The sequence below is a fragment of the Simochromis diagramma genome, unplaced genomic scaffold (assembly GCF_900408965.1).
Source record: "Simochromis diagramma unplaced genomic scaffold, fSimDia1.1 OVJJ01000463.1, whole genome shotgun sequence".
Lineage (NCBI taxonomy): Eukaryota > Metazoa > Chordata > Actinopteri > Cichliformes > Cichlidae > Simochromis > Simochromis diagramma.
Window position 1 is genome coordinate 2,941,202 of NW_024386941.1, and position 27,078 is coordinate 2,968,279.

Consider the following 27,078-nt stretch of genomic DNA (forward strand, 5'->3'; position numbering starts at 1 on the left):
TTTTACGTTATTGAAAAAGTCAATAATATTAACTCGGGTACATAGCTTTAGCTTGTAAAAGGACGTTATATTTTCTTCTGGTTTCATACCATATTTAATGACTGAAGCACCCACTTGGTCTTAATTTGTCCTGTATGTTAAGTGATCATTCTGTCTATATAGCTTTTTGCACTTGTTAATCAAATAGTACTTCAGATTTCTTAGTGCTTACCTGATATCCCCCTTGTGTTGCTTCTTCCTGTAAAATGTTGAATTTCCTGTGTGCCTGGAGTTGTTTCCCAGGAATTGTCTACCTTTACCGTGTGTTTCAGACACACATCATAGCAAGTGTAGGCCCTTAAAGTAAATATACTAAAGTCTGGAATATCATTCATTATTGACAAATTTAGGCAAGCTGCCCAAGAAGACCCTTCTCTCCACAACATGTAGCCTGGCAGAATTTATTAAAGGGAGAGAATATACTGAAACGCTCATATCCACATCTGGTTGCTGCCAACTCCCGCAGCCACGTTGTAGGTCTGTAATTACTGTGGCTGTACTCGTGTCTGTGTTATTTACTCACCAATTACTCACTCAGTCATTTCATATTTTATCCTATTTTATCATTAGATAAAAAATCAATGTAGCTTCCTCATTGTCTGCTTACTAATTAAAGACATTGATCAAAGATAATGCATGAGTTATGTTGGAATCAAAAAGGGAAAAGATGTAGAACAAAGCTACACTGACAATAGAAGACAGGGTGGTGACAGCTGCGGGTGAATCAATAGGGAGCGCAGAGACAATCATTTCCATCCGTGCTCTGGTGGCATGCTGTTTCCAAATGGGCCAAGGTGTTATGACAGAGTATCTCTAGGATAGCTGTCCAAGACAATTAAAACAGGAAAAAATGGCAAGACAGCTACGGATGGGAATCAGAAATTGGTTCCGGTTCAGGACCTGTTCCAATCTATCGGAACTGTATCACTCCTGCTTTTTCCTTTTATCGGTGCTGGCATGTTTTCTGACATGAGCACATTGCACAACAGTGACATCAAAGTCATAACTGTGAAGCATGTGCAAATGTGCAAACTTTTTTCTTTTTCTTCTTTTAGGAAATTTTATTTAGGCGCAGAGAAAATAAAACAGTTGCATTAATTCTAAAACCCCAAGAAAAAAAAATACAGGAATCAATAAGCAGTTGGTAAATCATCCAAATTGTAAGTAGGTACTAGCAGTATTCCATCTATTTGCTTCCGCTTATCCTTTTCAGGGTCGCAGGGGGCACCGGAGCATATCCCAGCTGTCATAGGGTGTGAGGTGGGGTACACCCTGGACAGGACGCCAGTCTGTCGCAGGGCTAACACACAGAGACAGACAACCATTCGCACTCACATTCACACCTATGGGCAATTTAGATTGTTCAATTAACCTATCCCCACAAAGTGCATGTCTTTGGACTGTGGGAGGAAGCCGGAGTACCCGGGGAGAACCCACGCAAACATGGGGAGAACATGCAAACTCCACACAGAAAGACCCCGGCCTGATGTTGGAATTGAACTCAGGACCTTCTTGCTGTGAGGCAACAGTGCTAACCACCGTGCCACCATGCTGCCCCACTGGTAGTATTATCTGTAAAACTCATAGAAATACCTATCTCTAAAGTCAACAACAGTGAAAAACATTGAAATGTGGACAAGCCAATTGTCCCCATCTAACACTGAATTGAATGTAAAATGTGACTGGAATCAATTTTAGATAAAAGATCAATCACAGTTGTTTGTAAAAGACATTAGACATTAAAAGAAGCTATCTTCAGTCATTGGGATTCCAGGATTTTTAATTTTGTGTGTTGTTGTTCCAAGATTGCTCACTGTCAGGAGCTGATAAACTGTCCATTTAGTGCTGGATCTGTCTCTTTCTAGGCACAGGAAATGGTGGGCATAGCAAATTGATTGGTGGTGTGGACTGAGTGCTTGCAAATCCGAGTTGTGTGGCAGGTCATTCTATTGGGTGTTTAAATGAAAAAGTGCCGTATACCCAATGTTTTTTTCTTTTGTTTTGTTTTTTTTTTCTTAATCTTTCAATGTGGTCACTACCTGAACTATCCTTTAGTTATTTCACCAAAACAAAGTTCAGTAATCCAGTGAGGGGTTTTTTATTTCAGTTTTTAAAGACACTGACTATGCTGTGTATATATAAACATGATATTTAAAGGGCATGTACCACAATTTTCATTAAATGTGCCACAAAGTCAGTTTCACAAGTCACTCTGAGGCATAATTGTAAAGACTATGGAATGAAGGCCATGAAGACCTAATCACCTGCCCCAGGTTAGAGGTCTGTCACTTGAGCTCCACACTTTGCCATTGCTTCAGCTAAATGGTAGCAGCCATCATTATGCTCCAAAAAGCTACAATTCTGGAATGAAACATCCATTGTTCTACTCATGAACAGTAACAACAGGGTCAAAAAAAACATACTTGGACACATAACTCTATAATTGTAAAGTTCCATGTAATTTAAATTAGAACTTATTAAAAAAGTAAAATAGAAAAGAAAATGCAACTTTCTGGTTTTTACTGGCTTTTAACATTTTCCTGTTGTTGTTTTTTTACCACTGTAGTGGTTCAAAGTACGTAGTTTCAAAAGAAATACATAAGCTGTCTGTTTGTTCTTTGTCTCTCGCTGAGTACAGCGTGTTTTTGTGCAGGTACTATCACTCGGGGAGAACAAAAGCTTTATTGTTACCTCACCAAATCAAAATTACTTCCCTCATCAAATGATGAAGTCAAAGGCTATCAGCAGAAATAATGATGGTTCTGTATAAATTCATTATATCTTACTGTATTTGTTTTTATTTGCACTGAAAGCTTTCGTTTCCATGCTGTTCTAGATCTTGGTGCTTTCAGTACAAAGGCCCGGGGTGGGGTTTCTGTGCGTGAAGGCCAAGGTGTGGTACTCATGTGTACCCCTCCTCCCCATTCACCAGGTAAGAGTTTAGTTTTTCAATCACAGGCAGAAGAAGAAATTCATTTTTTGCTTTTATTACCACTCCAGTGTAAGTTATTGCTCCCACTGTTTATTTTTATGTTATGCATTGTATTTTGATTATTTATATTTCATAGCTGTTCACTGTCCTGTCTATCCATCCATCCATGCTGTTCATATTAGTGTGCCAAGTTACAGTGACCAAAGAGCCAGAACTCCACTTATGAAAGATTAAATTTACTGGATCATTACAACTAGAAAGAAATGTTACACGGCCAATTATTTCACACAGCCACCATCTTAAATGCCATATATTTAATATCCCTCTCTATAGTCGTCCTTAAATATAAGCTCTTATGAGGTTTTCTGTTTGCATCAGCTCTGTCATTCTCCTGCACTGCACCCATGGGAACGTTTGCCAAGTGCTCTTCAGCACCCATACACATTTCTAGATGCCATTTTGCATCTCATGGTAGCAACCAGAGAGTCGGTGACAAAATAGCTTGTTTAAAAGAGACGCAGTCAATAATTAATGTTGCGTAATGACTGACAGATGTAAGTGTAGTACAGAGTTTTCTCAACCTTAAAGTTTTTCATCAGTCATAGTGCAGATGTTGCCCTTGCTCAAGGAGTATGTGTGAATATGAATTTTTCACAGGGAGTTTGAAAATCAACCCCTCATACATACATGCATTTAATTTTTTGACCAAGGTCTCTTCTTGAATGCTTGGAACTCTGATTGGCATGTGATTGAAATCAAACACTGGCGATGATGTTAGCATGATGACAGCATAATGGAAATAGTGATTTTCTGTCTTTTGAAATTTGTTGCAGTCTTACTACTATAAACTGTAAAATTGACCCAGGTTTCATAATGACATACTTTAAGTCCCCCGTGTCGAATTGCTTGCATTATATTCATTATGCGGGCCAAGTGGATCAATACAGAATATATTATACAATCACTCAGCCGTTAAATGCGTAATTCAGGGCAACTGCATTAGATTTAAAATTTATTAGTCTAACAGAAAATCAGCATTTAAAGAGTAAATAAGAAAATCCATTGAAAATTTAATCTACAAAATACATTTGTGCTACACAGAATAATTGAAGGACCTTAGCTTGTTGATTAAGAAATTTCTGGTTTCCTGTACCTGTTCCTTGTATATATGTGGTTAAATGATACAGTAAGATACAAACTGCTTGTCAGGGAACAAGCTTGGATATTGTTGTCTTGATTTCTATTTTATAAGCTTACCTTCCCTCAACTATAAACCTAAGCTTCTAAGCTTTTACAGCATTGCATTTATCCACAAAAAGCGTTGCTACACTAATCATACTTTAGGCCAAAAATGAATAGTACTTGATCTCCCCTTTTTATGTTGTGATATTAACTTTTAGGTTTAAAAGGGATATGAGAGGCCAGTCTCAACATGTTGTTGAGCCTTTATTTTGATGCTTATTTTTTCATATTTACAGATTATACTCAAAAACACAATACAGGTAAGATTATGATTTATTTCTTCGGCATTGCTTACACGAAATGAAAAATGATCTCAAAAAACTTTGATTAGATGCCTCATCCATAGAATATCCTACTGTGATGAATGCTTTGGTGTGTCACAGTTCAAATTCATATTGAAGAGGGAGTGCTAAAAAAATGTTTGGGCTAAAATGGCTGTGGGAGGATTCAAAGACATTAAAATGCCACTTATTTTGCAAAGGCCTTGTGAGTAAAAATAGCTGTGAGTCACTGAGATATGAAAAGTTGATCATCTTCCGTTTGATGGTTTTGAGAAGTTTCTGTGTGTTTTGGGTAAATGCTGCGTATAAAGAATAGAAAGAGTGTAATGAAACTCTGGCGTCTTTGACAATGCTTATTGTCTAGAACAAGGTCTGTTATCTTTTATATCAGCAATGATATTCTGTGTTAAGTTATTCTTTTTAGTTTTACAGGGTCCTGTTTGACTTGTGGACCAGAATCTGGAATATCACTATTTTACCTGTTCTTCCCTCTTCAGGGAAGAATAGCAACATATGATGCTAACTTTGGACAGTAATCTGTTAAAATACAGTATTTAGGAGTCCACTAACACTGAGCTTAAATTGAGTGTTGAATTTAGTCATAAGATCTGTGCACTAATAATGTTGCATCTTTAAAACATCAGTTATTCATTATTTACCAAGAGGACAAGAAGCTTATCCTTTCTTTGTCTGTTTCTTTCATGGATTATGGATCCAGATCAAAGAGTTGTAGCACAAAAGTTCAATGTTCAATGGGATGCAGCATTCCACAGATTGAATTTAATTGTGTTTCACACTTTAATACTGATCTTGGCTATGTATAAATGTGTAACACATGGAAATATGTCACAGTTTAGCTCTGTATTTACCATATTCATCTATCCATTTATCCATACATTAAACTGTCACTTCTGCCACATTCATAAGGTACAAATGGCTAAAATACAATACATCTTACCACTTTATTTCATGGGTCAGGTATTTATATCTTCTACTCTTACTGCATTTTGTTTGAAATCTAAAAAAGATTGTGATCCATCTACATCGATAATCATTCAGAATTGTTTGCTATAAAAGCCAGCTAAATCTGTTTTTAATGACTCTGAATACATTCATAAGCACGTTCATACACATGACCAAGCTTATTGGAATCACTCTGTCCTGGAATAATACCCTATCATATGCTAGTTTTACCTTTCTGATAATCACCGGTTAATTAGATTAACCTCCCTGCAAATAACAGGGTCTTTAAAGTCTTCTTCTCTGAACTTTAAGCACCTTAATATTATTTTTTAGATTAATTTAGTCTGTGATGATCAATTGGCTTTGTTGCTACATAAAATCCATACTCATGACTCCTTTAAATCATCACTGTTTCAGTATTATATTGAGCATTAAGCAGTGTTAGGCAATAAGCAATAATGCAAAATGCATCTATACAGTACTTTAGACCATTTCATAACCAGTGTATTTGTAGTATATAAATGTTATATTTCAGTACATTGCAATAGTTTATTTGTTAAAGAGGTTAAGAAGACCTTTTTGGGTACTCTTACACAGATAAAGAGCTGATCAAAATTCATACATGTAAAAGTTTTTTTCCTAATGTGTTCAGTATCTGTCTTAACTTGCTTTTCAGAGATTATCTACAGCTGGGTGTTTAATGAATTCCCCTCGTTTGTCGCCGAGGACAGTCGACGCTTCATTTCCCAGGACACGGGAAACCTCTATATTTCGAAGGTGCAGCCCTCTGATGTAGGAAGTTACATCTGTCTGGTGAAAAACACAGTGACAAATGCAAGAGTTCTGAGTCCCCCAACACCTCTGACACTGAAAACCGACGGTGAGTGTTTTTTTGGGTACATAACGCAGAAAATTTTAAAGTTCAGTGTTTGTTTGACAGTAACAGAAAGCTAAAACTACATTTTATATTCTGCGTGTGTACAATATTGTGTAGAAATGCATTTGGAGGAAAATTTCAGATCAGATAGGTTAATAAAGTCGGGCGTTCTTCTGCTTTCCACTGAGCCTCATGTTTGTAGAGGGCGTTTTGAATTCCATACACACCATAAATAGATAGTGAGCAATGCTTTAACATTAGTGCGGGGAGCCTTCTTAGCTCACAATGTGCTTTGGTGAAACTGGCCATCGGGGAAATCATTTTCCTGCATAAAATTAACTGAATCAATGGCCCTTGCTGTGGATGGGAATTTGCTCTTTTATACTAGCCTCTCAGGAGCCATGGTGTGGAGTTGTTTGTTGGATACAGGTGTGGATTTCACCTACAGGCTTTTTTACATCCGACTACACAGAGAAACGTCCATCACTTCACGCAGGTGCCTGTCTTTGTCAAGGTTTCAAAGAGCCACTGAGATTACATCCCCAGTGAATCTGTGAAATGGCCTCTGTGCCTCAGAAACACGTTTGTTCCAAATGTTACAACGCAAATTTACCTCTTTACAATTACATGCCTTCCGGCAAGATTCTTGCTCTGTATTTGCATAACCTTGTGTGAAGTGGCCCTCTGAGACATACAAAACACTTTGCACATAACAGTGCTAAATTGGTTTGTGTCTCTGTAACTGAGCAGCAAAATGTAGTCATAAGGGCATATGGTCAGTCAGCTATTAGCATTTTAATATTTTTCATGGTTGGATAAAGAAACAGAAGATTAGTTGTTGCTGTGGGGGGTTTTTTTTTCAAATAGTGAATGAACGAAGGAAAATCAGTTCTGCACCAACCGTGTCCTATTTGGTAATGACACATGGGTTGAAGAACAGCACACTCACCTGCAACACAACACGGCCAAATCTAATCACTACACCTGTAGGTCCATTACGCCAAAGAACGTCTTGGCATCTCTTGCTCAAATCTCATGATGCTTAGCAGCCTCTTATGTTGTGAATTTGGGTGTAAAATTCTGAAAATTACATTGGCGCACCTCACAGCAGTCGCCCAAATGTTGCCGTGCTGTTCCCACCCTTCAGTCATTGGAGTCTGACCAATTAGACACTGCAATCTGTGCCTCAGTAAAAATGAGTGATTATTACACAGCAGACAGTTCAAGCTGGATCTGTGCGTGGCTCACCACTGTCAGCTCCAGCCCTCACTCTCTTAATCAAAACAAGCATCTGGGTTCCATTATACCCAGCTGGAGGCCATTGATCGTCAGATCACAATCCACCTTCAGCAGAACGGGGCTAAACGCTAAACTCCAGACTAATACACCTTTTAAAAACAGTTCATCTCAGAAACACCTCTTTGATTTTCTGCTTTAGTGAATTTCGAAGCAATTGCACAGTGTTGCCCTACATAGCATTATTTTGCTGTGGTTCTGGATGTGAACCAGTGTAAAGCACGTACAGCGTATACGTACATAGCTGTTTTGTTGCTTTTGCTTTCCCTCTAACATCCTTCTTTTATTTAACATATAGATATATTATTTCCATTAAATACAACACAAACCTCAAAGCAGTTTTACATTAATCAGCTTTGCGTTAGCGCCTATCGTGTTTACTTTAGGTGTGCATGCTTTAAGCTGTCAAATAATTGCCTTTATTGATACTTGTTATGCATAAAAACATTACAAAGTAAATTGTCACTGATAGTAAACTGATTACAGCTTTAGAAGTTATGGATGCATGCTTTTATATTAACTCCGTAAGACCCAACCCATCAAAAAATAGCCAGAAAATTCCGATTTTTTGGAACTGAGATATTTATTAACCCTTATTACAAAATCCACAAAAGTTTTTTTTTTTTTTTTTTTTGCTATATCATGGTGTTTATAATATCGCATTTGATACATTGGGCGTTTTTGGCAACTTTTTGTTAACAACAATTTTAGACAAAAAAAAAAGAGTTTAGTATTGATCATGTTGATGAGATAGAGGTCTCAGAAACTCATGTATTAAATATGATACAAATGGCATTATAGGGATAAAACAGTAGCTAAATCTGAGGTAATAAAACAAAATTCAAGAAACTGGACTGAAAATTGCAGATATATTCATGTCTTATGGTTAGTGAAAAATAAGGAATTTATCCATTAATAAATCTCATGTAGCTGGGAGAGTACCTTATAAATACAGAAATGAAACCAAAATCTATGGTGTATTTTTATTGTTTATACAGATAAGTGCTGCAATTTTTATTTGGGCTTCGGCAGCACAGCTGTTATTAATGTCATAACATATTTTCTGTCTCACTACTGTGTCAATAATATCAGTGAAAGACAATGTTTGCAGGCACATCTATGCATGGGCATGTTTTTCTCTGCTTCACTTTACTAAATTATTATTGAAGACCTCCGGTTCATAGATATATCGGATGTCAGAATGATTTTTTTGGCCAACATACTGTAAGAGGCATAGTCAAAACAACTCCCTGTCCTTGAATGAATACACATTTGAAAAGGAAAGAAAATAATTGTCATTGTTCTTAATAGCACATTGTATACGTCTATGTTCTTTTTGAAGTTTAAAAACATTTAATTTAAAGAGCGTTAAATGTGCTATTTTTAATGAAAACAAATATATAATGTGCATATAATGCATATAATCTGTACATGCACAGATTAATTAATCAAGTGCATATATAACCCGGGGTTGTCAGTTTATTATTTTATTTTATTTTCAATTAAAGTTTCAGAAGTTTTGATTTTGATCGGCATCATAAAACCTATCTGTTGCTGGGTCAGAGGCCTAATAATACATTCTTTTAAATTTGTATTAACTTGGATTTTCGGTAAAAGTTAACAGGCATTATACTTTGAAATTGGTTGGCAGAAGAATGAAATACAACGAGAAAATAATCAAATTTTCATGTGATTAATAAATGAAATTGGAACATAAAATATAATGCTACGCTGTAGGGTTGGTAATGTTTTAGCACACCGAGTCTACACATTAGTTCTTCCAATTCTATCAAGTCCAGCCACTGAGACTGAATATGATATTGAATATACTATGGCAAGAGCCAGTGAAATATTGCAAATTCATTATATGTGAAGGGCTGCTTTGGAGCCATAAATGTTGAGAATGAGATTGAAATTGAAAAGTTCTTTGGAACAAATATCATAAAACTCCTTTTCCATGCATAGTGGGCCACAATTCAATAACCCCACTCCCTTTCTTCATTCATTTTATCACATAAAAAGTGTCAGGTGCATGTAGTAGAAGGTGTAATTATGGTTTCTCAAATGTCATGCGGGTCATTTGTCCTGGTGCTCATGTACTTTATAATGCATGTGGAGTCATGCTACACATGCTCTGATATGTTTTGATGTGTATTCAGGTTCAGCTGTGGATGTGTGATGTTCAAATGCAATGATTGTGTATTTAACATTACCGTATGTCACCGTTCTCTTCACGCTGCTGCTAAGTGGCTCTCTTTGTATGCCTGCAGACTTTCCTGTTGGTTGTTTATATATGTATACACTGTTAATCTCTGTGTAAAAAGTAGTCAGTATTGCCTTCACTGGCACAATATTTTGCAAATCGTTGCCAGAGTCAGAACAGAGTTTGGAGAAAGAGCTTTAAAGTATGTCACCCCCCTGTTTTTTCCTGGAATCATTTACAGAAGAACCTGAAATTGGCAGAATAGATTTTCTTTGAGGGGTTTTATATCATTTTTTAAGGATCAAAAAATGGTTCTCCTGGTCAGTGTGAATGCTCCTGAGGATGCTTTTGTTCTCATATTATTGCATGTGAACTGGATGCTGTATTTGCTTGCTCGTTGCTTGTTGTGTGTCAGTTATATTTGCTCATTTATATTTGTATTTGTTACAAATTCTGCTTCTATCCTGGCCTTGGCTCTTGAAAAAGAGATTTTAATCTCAGTGAGACTTTTACCTGGATAAATAAAGGATTTAAATATAACACATATTTTCCTTTGAGAAAAGTAAAACATTCAGATAATATTCGTATTGCAAACACCCATTTAATAAGACAGATAACAGTAAATCCCTTTAAATGATGATGTTTTTCTTTGTTACACTTTTTTTTCTTTTTTGTTTATTACCATCTCTGACACATCATCCTAGTAAATGAAAATAAATAGCCGGCTTAACATACAGATGAATAAACAAAGGAAACGTCCTCTGGCGATGGCTTAGAACAGAGGTGTTAGTCATAGTGGCACTTAGCAAGACTGATAACATGTTATCACTTGTGTCCTTCACAATGTGTTTGTGAATTGTTGAGCGGATTACTAATTCTTGAGGACAATAGTAGGAGTCATTTTGTGTCTTCTGCTGGAGAATGTTTGTTTTTTGTTTGTACGTCATCTTAATGTGCTGTTTGTGTTTTCGTATAAAGCCAATATGTCACCTACAGACTTTTCCTTACATTCCCACATCTTCCAAGTATCTGCGACATATTAAGACAAATTAAATTGCAATCTACCAAAGTGCTAACCCTAGCTAATCTTGCTCATGCTTTAACCCACTGTTTTTGTAGGGATTCAAAATATAATTATTAAGTTGTGTGCTTTACAGCTCTGTCAATTAAATAGTCTTATTAAAATAACACTGTATAAACTTAAGGTTCATGGTTAAAATGATTTTCCAGATGGTGTGCAAAATATGCATTCCACACCTAAACACTGCTTTGATTTAACATACTGTTCATTTTAAGAGGTTTAACCAACACAAATCTCTAGGAAGAATACACTTATAGCATATAATTTTATCCTTCAGTTGTTACTCTTATTTTGAAAAAATTGCAGGTGAAAGAGGAAATGGGTGCCTAAATTATTTTTATTTCTTTGTTTGTCTGTATATGGGCAACAAAGTTGAACAAATTGTCATAACATCATATTGTTAAATCACTGCAGTCTGTTTCTGTGTCCACACTGCAAGACGCAAAGGAATAATAGCAAACTGTAGACCAACCAGCTATTGCAATACCTGCTTCTAATGTGTACAATTTCTCTTTCTTAACCCTTTTCAGGTGTCATGGGTGAATATGAGCCCAAAATTGAAGTGCATTTCCCTACATCTGTTCTGGTTGCCAAAGGAGTCACTGTCAGACTGGAGTGCTTCGCTCTAGGAAAGTAAGTAAACAAGGACATATTGCGCAAATATTGGTAGTTGTTTATTACAGCACTATCATTATTAATCACCAGGAACAGTAAAGTACAGCCTATCGCTGCTCTGTTGCTGAGAGATCCTTTAGATAATCCTGCCTGTGTTTTTTTTTCTTTCTTCCTTAAATTACATTATTCCATTACCTGAATGGGAAGCAGGCATATCTTGTCTTCAGGCAGTATGTTAAGTGAGTGTAGAGAAGTGCTGCATCGTAGCTTGGCTGTTAGATGGCATGTTAGTGCATGGTGGGGGTGGGGGTGGGGGGACTGAATGGGGAATTCAGCCCTAGGGACCCATGTGTTCTTATAATTGAGAGTCCTAATGTAGCTGTGTTTCCTGGGTGCTTTCAGGGTCCGTTATGAATGTAGAAAGCCAAGGTTATGTGTTTGGAGGGAAAAAAAAAGGGAAATTGGTAATAGTTGTTTGCCAGGAGGGAACACTCTTTATTCCACAGAGACTAAATCCAAACCACTCTCCACAGTTACTAAAGTTAGTGCTACTGGCTTCAATATTGCCTTTTGAAATATTTATTTTCTTTGTCAAAGTTCTGAAATTGGGAAAGACTTTATCTCTAAACACGGGTAGGTTAGATGACGAAAAGGGGAACTTTATTGGTAAAATCAGTCTAATCAGCAAGATTGCAAAACCACTGCAGTGGTGTTTTATATGACACAAAATAATTCTGGTAATAATTTATCATCTTTGCTCTATTTTATTTAGTATTTATGCAGTATAAATTATTCATTCCTATCTTAAGTGTAAACAGTCTCTAATCTGCGGATGACTAAGGGCCTCATAATTGTTTACTTTGATTTAATTTAATTATCCACATTATGGTGGTCATTTCCTAAATATATAGACACTGTATTATAATCTCACTCCCCTTGGCTTTTTCTATCAAGCAAAGCAGGAGTTTCTGAACAGTCTGCTTGATGGGAAACCCACTGAACAGCCAAACAGCTTGAATTCTTGCCCTGTGCCTCCTTCAATGAAGTAATTTGTGCATGATAGCTTTCAGTCAGACAGTGATCCCAGTGACTTACCCTTTTACGCAGAGATGAATGATTTATCAATGCACCCCATTAAGAAATGCCAGTCTTTATATAGCACTGAAAATGAAGTTAAAATGGGTTTTGTACTCCTGTTGATCAATATGTATGATGGCACTGCTATCTAGTACAGGGCAGAAAAGCTCTTTGTGTGAATGCCAAAGCTCCTTGATGTGATTGTCTGAAGGGCGAAGAGAACAACGAGACAATGAAAACAAAAACAATATGAATACTGCTCTTAACTTGAAGGAATTTTGAACTATGTTCACATCATAAGCTATTTTAGTGATGTCTGTAGGAATTAATCAAGATTTTTGTTTAACTGCACCATGTAGAGTTAGTAATCACTGTGGTTCCTGAGTTCCTTCATCCATAAAAAAGGTAAATTACAGCTTTGACTAGAAATAATAAGCAAAATACATATTACACAGTTATACAGTAATTCCAGAGTCCAGTGACTTTGAAAGAACCTTTGAAAAATAATTTCAAAGGTATTTTTAAAAGCAGCAATTTAGATAAAGTAAAAATCTAACTAATTAAAAAGACATTTTTGGTTTCAAGCTCCACTCATAAATATTTGGCCTTTTGGAAGTTTTTATCAATGATGTGCTGATTTTAATGTTGCCTCCCTGAAAAGTCTGAGGTGTTTTTGAGGTTCTCTTAGAGAACGCTGTGGACTGAGGGAGGCCTTTGGATCATAGTCACGAGTGATGGGAAGGTGGGCTGGCAGATTAGTGCAGCAATAGCAATAGGACTGTTGTGCTGAGGAGAGAGTTGAGACGAAAGGCAAGGCTTTCAGTTTACCAGTCCATCTTTGTTTCAACCCTTACCTTTGATCACAAAATCTGTGTAATGGCCGTAAAAATAAGTTCAGAAAAACAAACAGCCAGATAAGATTCCTCCGTAGGATGGCTGTGCTGAACTTTAGAGATATGGTGAAAAGCTCAGACATCCAGAAGAAGCTTGGATTAAAGCCTCCGTGTCAAAAGGAGAGTTAGGTAGTTCAGGCACCTAGTTAGGTTGCCTCCTGGGTGCTTTCCTCTGGAGGTGTTCCAGGCACACCCAGCTGGGAAGAGATCCCAGGATAAACCCAGAACCCACTGACAGATTATACATCTCATCTAGCTCTAGAACACCTAAGGATCCCCAGGGAGGTACTAGAAAGTGTTGCTAGAGAGAAGAACATGTAAAAACAATGCTCAGCCTGTTATTACTGTGACCTAACTTTGGATAATTGTACATTAGATGGATTGATAATTATAAATGCCAGAACCATGCACCCTCAAGTTGAAATCCTGCCTTCACAGGATCATCTATAAGTAACTCTGGAAAGTGCAATTCTGTTAGCTGCTTTTATTTCAAGGGTTACTAGACTATGAAGTTCATTGTAGTTCAAAAAGCCTTGTACATTCGATGGGTTACACATTCAACCCACTCATTTCCACTTAAAATATAATATGTAGCATGTGTTAGAAGGTTTCATCCAAATTGCTTTAGAGTAGTAGATATACTTTTTAGTTTCAGTGATCCCAGAGGGAATCAAGCTCTTGAAGCCCTGCAGTTAAAGCTGACCACTTAGTCAGCATGAAACTGTACCTCTTAACACAGCACATTTTATACTCTCTGTGCTGTTGTTAATGTTTGTGCTCTGATACAAACGTTAATAAAAACACCTTTGTCTTTCGTTTGGATACTTCTTTTAAAATGGTTTGGAATTTATTTTTTTTTTAAAGAAGAAATTGAGAGTTAGCAAATTAGCTAAATAGTGAGGCATTATCTAGGAATCAAGTTCTTTATTATATTTTGGTATTAGATTTCATTTTGCACCTTTTATTATGGAACAAGTCCAGATGAGGGCACATCAATTGTGTGGATTGCTAATTAATATGTAATCTGCAGAGCTTGCCTTTAGGTACATTTTTCAATTGAAAACGATAACACCTCACATAAACTCCAGTGTGTGACTCATTCAAAATGTTAGGGTATGAAATGCTTACTTTTAGAGTTTGATGAAACAGACCACAATCACCAGGGTTTCAGAGTCTACTGTCTACCTGTCTGCAGCTTCAGGAAGATGCTGACAGGAAGACTTCATACAATGAATGAACCTGTTCCCTCCCAGTCCAGCAAACATGTGCAGGCCCAGTGCTTATTATTCAGTCTCCAAAGCAAAATCCTTCCATGGACTCAGGAAGTTTTACCCCCATCGTCCAACCTCTCACAGTCCCTACAGATTTCCTTTGTTATCTGACTTGTCAACAGTGTAGTTGGAGCAAAGGTCTCCAGAAAATTGTCCATCAATAACATACAATGAAGTGCATCACAGCAACTCAGTGGCACATTCATGAATACTGATTAAGTCTTTGTGACTCTTTCTAGTAAAGATAGAGTATACTCATGTTCAGAAATCTGGAGTTTTGGTCATTCTAACATGTTCTTTCTGGAAACTATAAACTATTCCTATTCACAAGTCACGAACATCACACGGAGGTTCTGTCCAAAATGAAAAAGAAACATTTGTTTAATAAAACGTGATATGAATCCTAATTTGAGTCCATTGCAGCTCAAGGGAGTAACATTTCTGTCTTGACTAAATGATTGATGGGTTCAGTGGAGCTTTGTATGGTGTCACTTTTCTATCTTTCACAAAACTGTCAAATCTAGTCATATAGTCACTACTGATACTGTGCTTATACATAGGATGACATTCACTCTCTGCATGTGCAAGTAATCTATCAAAGGGATCTTTAGGGGAATACATGAATAAACAGGCGTTGATAATGGTTGCTGGAATATCAATTATTTAAAAAGAAAAAACCCTGATCTTGTAATAACCTCATTTGAATAATGTCCCTTTTCCTCTAATGTCTGGTATCTGTTATATCTATTATATATATATTTACTGTAACAAGTGAGACACATCTATCGTGGGTGGTCAAAGGGTCATTGTTTGATATGCAGAGCAGAACATTAAATTACTATCATGGGTTTTCATGACTTATGTGCAAATGAAAGATGACAGCCAAAGTTGTCTTTTACCTCAAGATGTTGATAGAAATTATACAGCATAGTGATGGAACTAATTATTCAATCCCCTGCTGTATTTAGAATCACGCTCAATTAAATGAGTGAGTTTGTTCATCAATAAAATAAATAAAATGAGCAGTCTCTAATTTTTATGGTAGTTTGATACAGAGAGACATGATATGAACCAAAAATACAGGAAAAAACATGTAACATGAAAAAGTATTTGATCTGCCACAAACCAGCCAGAATTCTGGCTTCCACAGATTGGAATCATTCAGTCAATTATAAATACTCCTAATCTCAGTGTGTATGAAGCACATCTGTCCACAGAATCAATTTTTGCCTTTCCAACCTCTCAACCTCACCTCACCAACCTCTTCACCGCCAAAGGAGCTGTCAAAGGACAGAAACTGTAGACCTGCAGAAGGCTGGAATTAGGGCTGTTCGATATAACGATATATATCGGATGACGATATAAAAACATCTATCGTTTCGTGGTGTCGCAAAATAAACTGTTTACGGCAATATTTTTTCATCGTTTTGATGGTCACTGTAGTGGCTATATTAATTTCTTAAAGTTCTCTCTTTCTCTTATATTTTATATAACCACACTACAGACGGACAAGCGCCTGTTTTTATGCGTTGTGGTTAGCAACAACGACGGTAACAGCATTACTATGGCGTTATTTTTATGCCACTATTCTGAGCACACGCAAAAGAAATTTGCAGGTGCAAGTGTTGCATTTTGAGGAGAAATTTATTTTGAGCGAAGAAAAGCTATTTCAAACACTGAAATACATTTTTTGCAGGCAGCAATAAAGTTTGTTCACTCAAATTTAGCTTTTTTTTTACGTGTGCTCAGAATAGTGGCACCAAAATAACGCCATACATTGCGTGTCCGCTTGTTTATGTTCCACATAAACCTTTCACAATAAAGCTCAAGATCCTGTTGAGACTTTTCAAAATAAACTGAATCACGTGAAAGAGCAGATTATTTACGGATGAGAATTAAAGAAGAGCCGCCAGGTGCTAAAAAATAAACCTTACACTCAAACGTTAGAACAGGCTTTTCCCCGCAGCACGCCGTGTAATAAATACTCACAAAGGAAACGGCGGCCTTTACAACTTATGTCTAAAAATGTATCGTTTCATGCATCGGTTAAAACACTCGACTCCAGCTACATGACGCGCAGCTGGAAACACTTCCCGCAAGACGAGCTGCCCGAGATTCACAGAATTTACAGAAAATGTTACATTTTTGTGATTTATATCGTTATCGGGACGATAGAATTCTTATATCGGGATATGAGATTTTGGTCATATCGCACAGCCCTAGCTGGAATGGCCTGCAAGAAGGTGATTAATGTTGCTGCAATTATTTAGAAGTGGAAGAAATATAACATGGTCATAAATCACCCTTGATCCAAAGCTTCATACAAAATCTTGCCTCATGGAGTGTTGATGATCACGTGGTGAATCAGCTCAAAAAATATGGCAGGAGTTTCAGAAGGCAGTTGGGACATACCCACCAAGAACAGCAGAGGTAACACAAACTGCGTTGTGATGGATTTTAGTCTTGCAGTGTCTGCAAGGTCCACCTGCTAAAGCTCTTTACATGAAGTTTGTATTTGTATACATTTTTATGAGTCAAAAAAAGTTCAATGCAAAAGCATCATAAAGATTCTTACTTCAAACTTTTAAACCACTTGTTTTCATCATCCAAAAGTCAATGATCATTAAAGAGGGATATCAGTGATGGAGAGTTGAAGATGCAAAAGGTTTAAATATCTTTTAAAGCTTTCACAGGCTGCATATATTTAAAATTTATTAAAGACAAGTCCTAAATTAATTGGAGCATTTGAAAGTGTCATTACAAGATCATTTATCTGTGAGTATATGGTACATGTTATTCTAGTCCCTTTTCTTAAGGAAGCCCTGAGTTTGAATTTCTTTAAATGATTATTTCTGAATTGAATCATGATCGTACTGTATGTAATTCTGCTTGTACACTTTATACTGTAGTTCAGTATTATTTATGCTACTGTATTACATGCTGTGGTGTGCCATGCTACTTTCTTCTTCTCGCAGCCCAGTGCCAACCATCACGTGGAGGAAGATAAATGGCAACATCCCCAAGAAAGCAAGACTCCGTAAATCTCAGGCTGTGCTAGAGATTCCCAATATTCAACTAGAGGACTCGGGAACTTATGAATGCAAAGCTGAGAATCCAAGAGGAAGCACTGCTTTCAAGGGACATCTGCAGGTCTACAGTGAGTCTAAGTATTTTTACATGTTTTGTCTTCACTGGTTTAGGGAAAAAATGGCACATTTTGATTATGTGGTGTTGGCAAACACCCCACCACTACCACACACACACACACACACTCCATTATTATGCATTATCTAAGAATGTGCTTGTATTAGCACAAGTGTTCATTCATTCCAGGAATGACAGTCTAACCAGCAGCTCTGCTATTTTGGTCCTTCTGAATTTCTTACTCATTTTTCATAAAGTAATCTTTGCCACTTAGTGTTTTCAAATTGAAGACTGTTCCTTAGGAATTTGCTGAACAGCCCGTGCTATAATTATGTATTGATCTACCCAAGATAATCCAAGAGCAAGGATTTATCACAGCAAGGAATGTGTTGTTTTGTTTGAGCTGAGAGAGAACTTAATAAGTGTGTCTTCTTCTAAACTATATCCCTGTTCATTTGATGCTTAATAGACTTCTGTGTTTGCTCCCAGGTGCATAATTTGATTTTTTTTTCTGTATTGTTTATATTATTAACAATTATTATTTATTTATTGATGATACATCTCATCTAAAAAATACTGAAGAACTGCAAAATTTAATCAAGAATTTTCATTATCTGTTTTGTGTTTGTGTATGATTATTCATTTTGGGGTGAATTTCACCTAAGAACAGTTTTTAGTTTTCTAATAATGAATTTCTGCCTGGTTTGTCGCCTTCTGTGATCATAAACTTATCTTTGAGGTTGCATGACTCCCAGTTCCTCAGTATTTGTGCCATGTGCTAGGCCCAAGATAATGGACTGCTTCAACCTTGGTAGGACACGTTTCCAAGGCCCTGTTCTTCTTGGCAACCTCCATTCTCTTGACATCACAAGGAGAATAGCGAGCCTAATTTGTAGCAGCCTCACACTAAATGTAATTTACACAGGTTAGCTGGTAGTTTGCACTTTTATTGTGAGGGAGACCTTTCTGACCATAATCACTCAATCAAACCACACAAAAAAAGTATTCTACTGAAGGTGCCATATGGAAAGAATAGAACGTGCTTGGCATGTTATTGTGAGAGAAACAGCTCAATAATGCGGGTGTCACACTGTCTGCACACTGCACAAGAAATAAACCACAGTGAAATGTGCACCATTTAAGTTGGGAAGGTGTGTCATAGTATATGCTAATTTGGACATTATTTGGAGGATTTAATTTCTTAAACAAAAACATGCCAGAAATATATGTATAAGCTTTGGCTAAGCTAAGTAAAATATATTTAAAGTGAGTTCTAAAGCCAAAAACATCATCAAAAAGTTGTCACAAGAAGCATTACAACTTTTTGGTTAGACTTACACACACACACACACACACACACACACACACACACATATATTAGGGGTGCAACGATACTCGTATGGATATTGAACCGTTCGATACAGTGCTTTCGGTTTGTACGCATATGTATCAAACAATATAAAGTTTTTAATTTATTTTATCAACTTTTCTTCTGTCTGTGTTGAGCGCTCAGTGGATCTGCGTTCCACTACTCCGCCTAGGCTGCACTGTCGAGCGCAGATCCACTGAGTGCAGCACAAGCTAGCAAGACAGAAGCTAAGCTTGTTGCAACATGGCAAATTGAACCTCCCCCACCCTCATTCAGATCTGGCCTTTGGAACTATTTTGGTCTTCATGTGAAGTATGACCCTGAAGGTAAGCGCATCATGGACAAAAGTAAAACAGTATGTCGAATGTGCCACGCAATGCTGAATTACATGGGTGGGAACTACTGCGTTAGCGCAGTTTGCTCGTTAACGTGTTGACATAGTCCAGTCCCAGGCGCTGGGCGATCCGCGGTAGCTCGTTAACGGAGATTTGCTGTTGTGGCGTTAACATCATTTCAGATTAACGCTGACAGCACTAGTGGGAACACAATGAATACGACTGCACATTTACCCCGACATCATCCTAGTGCAAAGACAAGTGGAAGCAGACAAAAACAACAAGTACGCATGCTGCAAACTTTACCCGGGTAATTTAGACAGCCGTTAGCACACGATCCTCCTTAAGGGGACCTGATATGTTTAATATGCTGCTGAGAGTATACCCTAGAAGAAGCGTATAGTATAGCTTTTATTTTGGAAAGAACCATTTCTCTGTAATAAACTCTCTTTTCCAAAGATGAGTGATTTCTGGATCAGATAGATTTATTTTTTTATTACTTTGTTGTTTCAGCAACATTACATTTAAAAACTGTACTTTTGAGTTAAAATATATTTATAATTTTAATAAATGACAAATTAAAAAAGCATGAACATTTTTTTTGTATCGAAAAAATATCGAACTGTGACACCGAAGTATCGAACCCAACCGTGAATTTTGTGTATCCTTGCACCCCTAATATATATATATTGATGTTTGCCTATAAGGTCTTGTTTGAGAGTGAAAGACATTCAAGCTAAAAGGGATTAAAATAAACTAGAAATACTCTGGATTTGTGACTCGCTGATTAGCATTTTCTTTCCCGCACAAGACTGACAGAATGTTCCTGCCCCAGTAAAAGGTTCTTGTATATTTTATAATCTTGTAAATGTACAAGAATTTAAAAAAGTCACAACCACAGATCAGAGGTGCAAGATGGAAAGAGACTAGAAGATAAAAAGAAAAACCTACAGCCTATACAGTGTTAAGATCTTGAGTTGTGAGAGAGATTTTCTGCAGTATGTGGAGTTGAACAGGAAATGTGGATGGAGCCTTGGGAACACAAGAAAGTAGGCTGTGGAGAAAAAGAGAAAAGTCTGATGGTGAGTCCCCAGGAAGGGCAGTTGCTTATTGCATAGTTTGCCTTGGCCTTGGACCAGCAGTGAAGTGGAAGGAAAGATAGAAGATTTTGACATACATGATACAAATAAGTGTAGCGAACAAACAAGGAAAATTGCTTCAGTGCTTACTCACTTGGGATTTGATTTGATTCAGTGCAAAAGTGCTCCTGCCTCTTGACATAAGTTTTAGTTCTTGATTTCCTTCAGTTACTATGACCTCCCTACAGTTTTGAGCATGTTAGCTTGACAATAACACAAAAACATGAAAGTGATCCCTACGAGAGTGGCTTTCTACACATCGGAGCCCCAATAAAAAGCTGGGCTTGAAATTTTTTTTCTTGCAAAATACATGCAAAACCAATTTGCATGGCCTGTAGTACTAATTAATATAAAGGTTTAATACACTTACTTCTTGTCCCCAAAATAAGCCATAGATCTGTTGTGCAGTACATGAATCAAAACTTCTCTTTTGCTTTTTCATGCTATTCTGTTTCATGTTACCAAAAAACATTAAGGAGTGCCCAGATTTGAGGACTTTTGTGTTAAGTGATAAACAACAAATAAAAAACATTAGTGTACATGAAAGAGAATGCAAAAACAAAAGGCTTGATGGTTTTAAAGATTAAAATGCTCAAATTAACTAATTAAAACATAAAATATTACTGAGATTAATAAAAGCAACATGTACACAAACATCAAATACATGGCACATCTGATTTGAAACTTAATTTATAAATTAGTAATCGTAATAGTTTATTTTTAATCAGTGACTGATTTTATTCAACTCTAATAAAAAATTCAGCCTTTTACGTTGTACGTTGACGATGTATTCATGCATGCACGTTCTTGTACCTGGTGTGCATTTCAAGGATACATTACTTATTCGTAATCTTTTTTTCTATCTTCAAGCCCTCCCGCAGTGGGTCAGAATGATTAATGATACTCAGATGGATAGTGGAGAGAAGCTCCAATGGGAGTGCAAGGCCATTGGGAGGCCCCGGCCCACCTATCGCTGGCTTCGTAATGGTTTGCCCTTGACATCGCAGGTACCCATTTTACTTCACAGTACCCTTTCTTTTGCTCTATGGAACATCTGAATCATCCTTGTGAATCTTCACATCGACTATATGCAGTAAAATCCTGCAAATTATCTCCGCATCCAGGAGGGACATTCCTTTATTCTTTTTTCTTTTTTTTTTTTGTTCCAGGGTCGACTTGAAATAGTGAATGGGGAACTGACCATTCACAAAGTGCAGCAGGCGGACTCGGGAATGTACCAGTGTGTTGCAGAAAACAAATATGCGGCCATCTACTCTAATGCTGAACTCCAGATTTTAGGTATGAGCTAAATGGATTTAAGTTGAGCAAAAGAATGTATCAAAAACAGAAAGGATTGGTGTGAATTACTTTAATTATGTTACTTTCCCTTTCTGCATATTGTTTTATTGAATGTCTGCAAAGAATAAATTGCAGACATTCAGTATTGACAGTTGAATAAGGTACTACATGATAGGTAAGGGCGGGTTGCTGAAATGCAAGCGGAGAACACTGAACTGTGAGATGTGCTGATTGCCAATCAATGGTCCCTGATTTAACCCAGGCGGTGGGCGGCATGAATAAAAGAACGCCTCTTATAGTTATATTCAGTGAGGTGTCTGCAAGCATTAAGCTTAGGAGAGTCCTGAATAGTTCTACCTTATTCTGAGAACAAAAACCAATGACTTGTAGGTATAGATTTATACTAATGGGAGCAAACACTAAGAGGAAGACATCAATGGTTTCTTTGATGGAGTTTAATGACTCCATTAGAATCTTATCTTCGCTCTATCGTTTGTCATCAAAGCCCAGACTACATTACTTCTCCCATTACTTAGGAAAACAAATCTTCGATCCGAACATGAATTTCATCGGTCATTTATTAGTCAGTCATTACTATTATCACTTAATAATCACTTATAACCATTAATATATCGGCCTACATGGTCTATATATTGATGGTGAAGTTTTCTCATCATTTCTAACAGAGTATCAGAGTATATGTATCTTTTTCTTGTTGCTGGTTTGGTTTTTTGTACATAACAAAACCTCCATCAGAAGCACTTTAATGATATTAAAGGCCAAAGAAGCTGTGTTCTTTCTTGAGGCTCCTGGGTAAAAAATATAACAGTCATACTGAATAGCTGTCCACTGTTCTGTCTTGATGCAGTATTTTCTCCCTGTCATTTTCTATACTGGGACACATCTGTGACACCCATTCCCCTTTCATGTTTCCCTGAGGGACAGTTTGATTTACTGTCTGTATGGCTTGCCCTTTTTTGAAGGCAAGTCTGTGGCCTTTTGAAAATCTTACTGCAAGTGGATATGTTTTTTGTTTTTTTGCCCAATATTTAAAAGATTAGTATAAAACCAGTGTAAAACAATCACTGCTCAGTTGATTTAAATTCAAAGGCTTGCCTGCAAGAACCAAAAGTGCTGTTTTTCTAAAAAGTTTTATCTGTGCTGACGAGGAGGTGCTTTTTGCCCTCCTTGGAGACAGAGTCACACTTGTGATATTTAGAGACTGTTGACGAATGTTTTCATAAGTATAACCCCCAGGCACATCTTCCTGGTGACCTGTGCTCTGTGGAGATGTCCACAAGCAAACACTATCAGGACAGATTACATGACTAATAACAGCCTGCAGATGAGCGATCACTAGAGGCTATGTGGGGGCAGCGGCTGCCCTCACGTCTGTGATCTTGTCCTCGATCCAGCTCTTACGGGAGCGTGGCGGGTGAAGTAATGCGGGTACTGCCACCAGCAGCTGTAGGCCTGCTCTTATTTTGATTAAAACAAATACGCACAGCAACTGCTCTGTTTTCTGCTACTTTCGTGTCTAGAGGGACCTCTGCCACTCAGACAGCTACTGAGGCTCAAAGACACAAGTGTCACAGGGAGAGAGGGGGTCAGCCTGTAGCTACAGATGGGATTGAATTGTCATTGTGTATAATGTCACCTATGAAGCATCATTCAGAATTTGAATAATCACAGTTGACTAAGCCCTGTAGCCTGTAGATGGCCTTGATTTGTAACTAAGCTATATGCTAGCACCACAACGTTAATGCCTGAAGCCTTTTTCTTACAAAATTATTGCTTCATTTGTTTTTGCAAGGCACTTATATTAATTGAAATTTCATATATATATATAGATGTGTGTGTGTGTGTGATTATAATACATAGCCAAAGTGGCTCATTTCACAGTAAATAAAATAATACATGTATGCATAAAAGCTCTCCTTGTAATACTTGTTATGAAAATTGTAGTTATTTGCAGTAAATTTCGATTAACACAGTGTTCTGAGTCATGATGTGCCAGCCTGAACCCTCTAGCATTTTTAAAATAATTACTTTGAAATACCACAGCTGAAAAGTCAGAACTGCATTATGCTTTTAACTTTTTTAAGTTTCAGCAATCGCACAGTAATTAAAGCAGCAATAAGCATCAGATATATGGGGTTTTTTTTGTTTTGTTTATTTAGTTTTATTTCTTAAGTAAGCAGGTGAATTTGAAAACAGTTTCAGATGAAATAAAATAAAACAAGAATCCAAATTTCCACTGAACAGATTATTCAGCTAGCTTGTGTGGAATTTTGCTGTAAGTGGGGGCTTACATTCTGGTAGAAGATGGTAATACTGCATTTTGTTAGAAGTCATTTGATTCATAGATTGTTTTAAAGCTACATCCACGATCAAATGTCCCTTAAAATAAGCACTTAAAGTAGTGAATCTTTATTAAAGAAATATTTGTTGTTTGTCTTACACAGCATCAGCACCCATTTTTCTCCCCAATCCCATACGGGTCATAGCCACACTTGGAAAAGATGTGTCATTAGATTGCAAACCAAAGGCATCACCCAAACCACGGATAACATGGAAGAGAGGAGACCGGAGGATAATACCAAATAAAAGGTACAAACATGACCACTCTCAAATGAAAGTAACTTTTAACATACTGGATATCTTATTTTGATCTTGTTCATTAGAATGCATGGAGTTTTTAAATTGTTTTTGTGCATTTGTCCCTTTGCATGCAACTTGCAAGAACCTCAGAGCTAATAGCTCTGCTTAGGATATTTGAGTGTGTAATGCGTGTGTCATCATGTTAAACTTAGAAATGTGACATATGTTCAACACGGTGTATGGTGTGATATGGTTGTTTTCATAAACCACTGTAGATACATGTCGTGTGCACTGTGTACAGGGGCTCAATGTTACAGGCGTGTCTATCAGTAGGGTAGATTTCTACTCTTAATTATGATTTTTGCTTTTAAACAGTATATCACCACAAGCCTAAGATTATGTACAAGTATTTGTGTAAAAACTAAGATAAACATGTAAAACACATAATCTACCTTAAGTAGAGCATCCTGTATAATAATATGTTGTTAGAATTGTTTCAGTGTTTGGAAAGAAATCTTTTAGACTTGACAAAGGATTCATTTCCACTTTTATCACTGGGAGGGGCAGCATACATTTTCTTTGAATAGTCGTAGATTTACAGTGCCGCAGCTCTTTTTTGTAATAGAATCCGATTTTTAGTTCATCTGTACAGTTTAGAGAATAAAATATTATGAGAGAAAGTTAATTGCTCTGTAAAATATGTATGAAGTCATGAAAAGTTTGTCTCCCTCGATATCTTTATATTGTTATTCATCCTAGTTTTATGGCATAAATTCCACTGTTATCATTGGAGCTCAGGCCCTTGAGGAATTGTCTACATGTCTTGTTGTAACACATCACAGTTTCATTACTGTAACTGAAATAAAGTGTCACTGCTAAAATAAAACACCTTAGGTACTGGCAAAGCTCTGGAGACTCATACTCAACCCCACCTCCTTCTCAAGGATGCTGACAATTTAGACCACACAATTGCATTTGGAATTCACATGCAGTTTGATGCATCATCTTTTATGAGAAACATCTCTCCATTGCACCTAGAGGGGGCTGAGCAAGGCGCGGGTCTATCAATCAAACTGAGCGACGCCGCTGAAATTATCAGTCATGGCTGAGCATCTCAAGTTTTGAGTGAGAGAATGGAACCTTTGTTTATCGGCCAAGATTCAGCAGTCTGTTGAACAGCCTCACAGCAAGGACAGCCAGTTGATAATCAGATCCTCAGTATGTGGCTCCTTCAAACAGGCAGGGACAAATCTTCCTTTCTCTAACAGGTGGAAGAATATTCAGGGATTAGTTTATCAGGACCGTTTCAGAGGTTAGTGGAAGTTTGTGCTATTTATTTCATTTTCGATTAAATTTAAAATAGTCTTCATAGGGTTCTTTTTGACATTTTTCTTGCAACTGATGGATGGGTCGTGATTAATGACGCTAAGGTTTTTGTCAAACCTTTGCAGATGTTTTTCATATCACTACACAACCTTAATCTTGTTTAATATCTAACTTCAAATAAACTGTCTGAAATTGCTAATCTCTCCCCTCCTAGTAATATATAATTCACTATAAAGTGCGACCTTTATATTTGTGAGGTGTTGTTGTTGTTTTTTTTCTTTATAAGCTCTACAATCAGTGTTTCACATTTTCGTATAGATTTTCTCTTAACATATTCAGTGTTTTGATAATCGCAGACTCAGATCTAATTACAATTTGACATCTTATGCATTGCAACTTAAGGTCGCTATAGTAGGTTAAGCAGGTAATTGTGTGTTTGTGGGAGGTGCTGTTCAAATGGAGATCAATCTTGTGAGAGGACGATTTCTATCTGAAAAATCCAAAATAGAGACGAGGAGATATGCGTTTGCAGGTCTTGGTCAGAGTGACTCCTGTAAGGATTTTCTGCCATTACCAATAGTAAAGAGTTTATGGGTGTAGAGACGTCCTATTCATGAAAGACCGGGAGGAATCGAGCGTCACGTTTATCTGGCATTGACAGCTGTGCTGACTTAATGAAGGTTTGTAATTAACATGGATTTCCACTAATGTTCAGGGCTTTTGTCTCTTAAATAGAAAGTATTAATCCTATTAGTTTGAAAGCACATGGCAGACTCATTTGAAATCTACAAACACTTTGTTTGAGAGCCAATCAGGAAGAGCATAATTTCACCATTTTTTTTATTATTGCAAAATGTTTTCCACAAATAATTTAAATAGGTTACTAATTTCATATGTGAATTATTATATTGTTGCAATCTGTTTTATTTCACTTCAGAGATCTTTCTTTAGATGAAGTTTTCAAATCCTATAGTTTAGCTGTGATCTTCTTATGTTTACATCACATATTCTGTTTACCCAGCCTTCCCTATCTTGTCCTTTCTGCCTCAGTGTCCTTGTCAGATGTAAATTTTTTTACGCTAATTTGAAAAATGT

The 27,078-nt window shown here is 37.0% G+C and overlaps 1 protein-coding gene across 4 annotated transcripts in view; it reads left to right on the forward strand.

The window, feature by feature from the left end:
* The window catches only part of cntn5 (contactin 5), a 119,002-nt gene that overhangs the window by 65,191 nt on the left and 26,733 nt on the right, over positions 1–27,078 (forward strand). For 2 of the 4 annotated variants that reach the window (XM_040037625.1, XM_040037626.1), the window contains exons 6-13: positions 2,876–2,971; positions 4,450–4,473; positions 6,134–6,337; positions 11,445–11,547; positions 17,746–17,927; positions 21,628–21,764; positions 21,927–22,056; positions 24,522–24,666. In XM_040037625.1, coding sequence (XP_039893559.1) covers positions 2,876–2,971; positions 4,450–4,473; positions 6,134–6,337; positions 11,445–11,547; positions 17,746–17,927; positions 21,628–21,764; positions 21,927–22,056; positions 24,522–24,666 — 1,021 coding nt within the window. The remainder of the gene's footprint in view (positions 1–2,875; positions 2,972–4,449; positions 4,474–6,133; positions 6,338–11,444; positions 11,548–17,745; positions 17,928–21,627; positions 21,765–21,926; positions 22,057–24,521; positions 24,667–27,078) is intronic. The other 2 variants (XM_040037627.1, XM_040037628.1) reach the window with 1 other exon arrangement.